Source organism: Geospiza fortis, unplaced genomic scaffold (assembly GCF_000277835.1).
Source record: "Geospiza fortis unplaced genomic scaffold, GeoFor_1.0 scaffold659, whole genome shotgun sequence".
NCBI classification, from domain to species: Eukaryota; Metazoa; Chordata; class Aves; order Passeriformes; family Thraupidae; genus Geospiza; species Geospiza fortis.
In genome coordinates, this window is record NW_005054530.1 from 303,046 (window position 1) to 307,724 (window position 4,679).

Genomic DNA, 4,679 nt, shown 5'->3' on the forward strand with positions numbered 1-4,679 from the left:
TAGGGAAAGGATAGCTCTGGATCTGGTGTTTATTTTGCCAGAAAGGGCATGGCCACACTGTCCCTCAGCATGGTGGCACCAGGTTAGAGCTGAGCCCTTCACCTGAAAAGGTCAGGATTGCTTTTTCCCACCTGAAATCCTGGTGAGGTTTGGGCCAGGGTACATCCCACACACTCATTCCAAGGGCACCTTTCCTCAGAGCTTTTCTCCTGCAGGAGCTGCTGCTCCCTGAGCTCCTGGGCTGGATTTGTCTCCCTGTGACCCCCCATTTCCACAGGCTTCCCGTAAGGCAGGGAACAGCAGGGACATCAATCCGGCTCCTCTTACGGGAAGGGAGGAAATGCATTTTAATTTGATTCCTGACCCATGGGCTCGCTCAGAGATCGTGTGTCAGCAAAGCCCAGGGCACAAAAGGGCCCTTGTCCCTCCTCACAGACAGGCCAGGCTCTGTGTGTCTGCAGAGACCCTTTCAAGGCCATTTTTCTCCTCCCAGCTAATCAGTCCCGTGCAGAAAGCAGCTCTGCACAAGCAGGGCTCAAGGCCAGCGAGCAGGACTGCGACTTGGCCACCGTCAGCCCAACACTAAACCCATTAAAGACCCCTCATCCTCATCAACAGCCAAGCCAGGCAGAGCCCCTGTGGTGGAGACTGTGCTCCTTTTGGCAAGGTTTGATTACAGGGTGCAGTGAGGTTTGCCCTACCAGAAGGAACTGAAGACCTCTGAAGTGGGGGCCAGTCACGAGGGTTGCTTGCTGAAATTCCACTTTCTAATCCTTTCTGCCTGGAATTTAGCAGGATGCATTTCTAGTGGTGCTCAGCTGAGTCACCCCTCGTGGCTGGTTAAACACAGAATGGAGCATCTTTCCTGTTCTGTGATGCAGGAGAGCAAATTTCTGTGTGAACCTGGTGGGAAGGGCAGTTTGGAACATTGAGCTGTGCTTCAGGAGCTCTGAGGTGGAGTCCCACATGTGGCCTCGGGTTTGTTGGTGACTTTAAAGCAGCTCAGTTCTTCCTCTGTGCTCCAGATACAAAATGAGGTGAAACAAAACTCACCTCATCCTCCTGACCGTAATTCCTCCATGCCAGGGTCGGCTCAGTTGTGTCACCAAAAACCATGAGGCCGTGGTGTCTGTGGCCAGCGATGTGCTGACCTCTTGAGCCACTGTCTCCGTGTCCTTACAGCCTCTTTGCTTTCCCCCCAGGGTGATGGAGAACCTCACAACTCCTCCAGCCTGGACCAGGGTCACCAACAGCTCCTTGGACCTGGGTGGCACAGATGACAACCCCTACAAGTGCGTGTTTGATGAGGACTTCAAATACGTCCTGCTGCCCGTCTCCTACGGCATCGTGTGCGTGGTGGGGCTCTTCCTCAACCTGCTGGCCCTCTACGCCTTCATCTTCAGGATCAAGACCTGGAACGCCTCCACCACCTACATGTTCAACCTGGCCATAAGCGACACGCTCTACGTGGTGTCCCTGCCCCTCCTGGTCTACTACTATGCCATGGGGGACAACTGGCCCTTCAGCGTGGGGCTGTGCAAGATCGTGCGCTTCCTCTTCTACACCAACCTCTACTGCAGCATCCTCTTCCTGCTCTGCATCAGCATCCATCGCTTCCTGGGCATCTGCTTCCCGCTGAAGTCGCTGCGGTGGGGCCATGTGCGCCACGCGCGCAAGGTCTCGGTGGCTGTGTGGCTGGTGACCGTGGTGTGCCAGTCCCCCGTGCTCTTCTTCGTCACCACCAGCACCAAGGGCGACACCATCACCTGCCACGACACGTCCAGCAAGGAGCTCTTCGGGCAGTTTGTCATTTACAGCTCGGTGATGCTGGTGCTGCTCTTCTGCATCCCTTTCCTCATCATCATCATCTGCTACTGCCTGATGGCCCGGCGGCTGCTCCAGCCCACCCGGGGCATTTCCCGCCTCTCCCGCTCCAAGAAGAAGTCGGTGAAGATGATCATCATCGTCCTGGTGGTCTTCATTGTTTGTTTTCTTCCTTTCCACGTCACTCGTACCTTGTACTACTCCTTCCGGAGCTGGGACCTGAGCTGCCAGACCCTCAACGCCATCAATTTGGCCTACAAGGTGACTCGTCCCCTGGCCAGCACCAACAGCTGCTTGGATCCCATTTTGTATTTCTTAGCAGGGCAACGATTTATGAAGTTTGCAGGCAACAAAGTGCCGTGGAAGCCTCAGAACGAGGTGGCTCTGGGCGTCGTGCCCAACAGTCACCTGGGAACCAGCAGCGACACGGACACGCTCTCCAAGGATCTGAAATCCTAGCTCTGCCCCACAGCAGGAGGGTTTATCCAGGCTGTGAAGGGAGGACAGGATGCTCTGGGGCCCGAGGCTTTGGGCATTTGGGGTGCCTGGGCTGGCACCCCCTCCAGTGTGATCTGTGTCAAACGCGCTGCTCTGCTTGTTTTGCTGTACTTTTTTTCAGGAAGGTGCAGCTGTGGTTGCACGCATGAACCCTGATCTCTGGCTCTGCATCCCAGGCTGCCCCTCTGATCAACGCTGAGGTGACCAAATCTGGGGAACAAATCGTGCCCTGAGTGCCCTGAGACATTTTCCCAAGCAAGAACGCCGCGTGCAGAAAGTCCCCCTAAAGAATTCCGTCTGCAGATTGCCTGGCACGGGGGAGCCAGGGTTCCTCTGTGCCTTGGCAAGGCAGGAAGGGCTTTGGGTGGACGAGGAGAGGCAGCTGCAGTTCTGCTGAGCAGCTTGATGCAAATGTCAAGGACAAGTATGACCCACAGCAGAAAAGGGTCTCTTCCACAGCTTTGCATCCCTGCAGAAATGCTCTCCCAGCTTCAAGCTGGCAGAGCAGGGATGGAATCCCCAGCTCCTGTCCAAGGACTGCCTTCCCATTAACCTGATGGACATTCCATCCCACTGGAGTGCCCTGGTAGCAGCCCACTGGAGTTTACTGGTACCATCGAGCAGGTCCCCTGTAGGTTTCTCCAGTGGGGCCAACATCTTCCAAAAAACCCATTAGTGCTTTCCAACAGCAGCAGCCACCCTTTAAAAGCTTTTCGGAACCTGCAGCTTCCAGCTGCTGGCTTTTAATAATCATCTCCAGCTCATTAAAATTTAAGGTGAGCTCTTCATGTCTTTTTTTTTTAACCCCCTTCCTGGTGACTCATGTTTCCAGCCCAGCAGCAAAGACCAGAGTTCATCCCCTTGGCTGAGCACTGCCACGTCCCCACTGCTGTCCCTCAGAGGTGACAAAATTTGCCAGCACTAAACCCCGAGTTGAGGAGCTGCAAGGGGTGCTGAGCTTCACCCCATTCTGCCTGGATTTGTAAAAAATGTCCACAGAACATTTCACCAGAAGGTGCTCTTGGTGTTTTTTCCTGCAGTTGTTGGGTTGAAGAGCCCAGAGCCCAGGTTCGTGGTTTCCCTGCCAGGAGGATGCTGATTCCTCCCCCCAAAAATGAAAATTGCTTGAGCTGCAGCACTGGACGAGTCACATTTTGTAAAAGCTCTATTTCAGGACTAGGCAAACACATTTGATGTTGGCTTAGACCAAGGCCTTAGTTTCTCCCATCCTTCCTTCTTGTGAAGTTTGGTGGAGACAAAGCCACACTGTGATATCACCAGGTGTGCTCAGTCACGGGTGACTGGGACCAGTCAGGGCTAACTGGGAGGTTCCTGTGGTCCCACCCCCAATGGGGAGCTCTTGTCCCAGCCAACAATGTCACAACCACAGGAGGCAAAGGCAAACAGGACATTTGTAGGGTGGTTCATGCCACCCTCGAGTGTGTTTGGGATAGGATTGGGTTAAGAGCGGACCTGCACCATGGCAGCAGCTTTATTCCTTTGTTCTTGTGGAGGGAGCTTGGCTTGATGGGGAGGGTCATGGCACAGTCACTGGGGCGAGACAAACAGCTGGGAGAAAAGAATTCAGCCAGGGCACTGTGCTGGTACAAACATCACTCCAGGCCAGGCCTTGCCCGGCCTCCCACACTTGCCAAAAAGCAGCGTGGACACGTTCCGTGCTCTGAATAATTCAACAAAAACATCCCGAAGTTTCCTCCTCTGGTCCTGCTTGGAAATCCCACCTCCCTCTGAGCTGGCCACCACCCTGGGCAGCACTGCCAGTGCCATCAGGGGTGTCCCTCATCCTGTGATCCTCATCCCAAGTGATCCCACTGGCCAATGCAGAGCAGTTGGAGAGGTACCAGCTGGAAATCTAGCTCTAGACTCTTTTTTTGTTTTTGTTTGTAAAAGCACTAACTTATACTAGAGAGAAAAAAAAAAAGGTGAGTTTTATGACAGTGACTGTACATTTTTATTTTTGTAACATGCAAACACCTCAGATTTCTGACAGTAAATGAGTTTATTTCTACTACAAGCACTTCTCTGCTGTCTCCTCTGGTATGTACAAAGATGGGTATTGTGGGTAGAAACTGGGTTGTTGAACACCATGGAAATGTTATAAGCTCCAGGCACAGCTGTCCACTCCTTCGTATATCTTGATCTCCATCTAATTCAATGAATTCAATCTCCACTCTTGATTCAAGATTTTCATGGGGCTGGTGCCACCATTCTGGAAAAATCCAGAGACAGCTCTGTGGTCATGGCAGGACAAAATCCCTTGGAGTGTGACAAATTCAATAGCCAACCTTTTTTGGTTGTGTCTCCATGGTCTTGGTAGATTCTCCTAGGCTGCTCTT

General features: G+C 53.0%; 1 protein-coding gene across 1 annotated transcript; it reads left to right on the forward strand.

The window, feature by feature from the left end:
- The first annotated feature begins 1,203 nt into the window (after positions 1-1,203).
- P2RY2 (purinergic receptor P2Y2) lies at positions 1,204-4,360 on the forward strand. The gene has a single exon (XM_005429172.3). It carries the CDS (start codon positions 1,207-1,209, stop codon positions 2,281-2,283), a length of 1,077 nt encoding a protein of 358 aa, XP_005429229.1. The 5' UTR covers positions 1,204-1,206; the 3' UTR covers positions 2,284-4,360.
- The last annotated feature ends 319 nt before the right edge of the window (positions 4,361-4,679 follow it).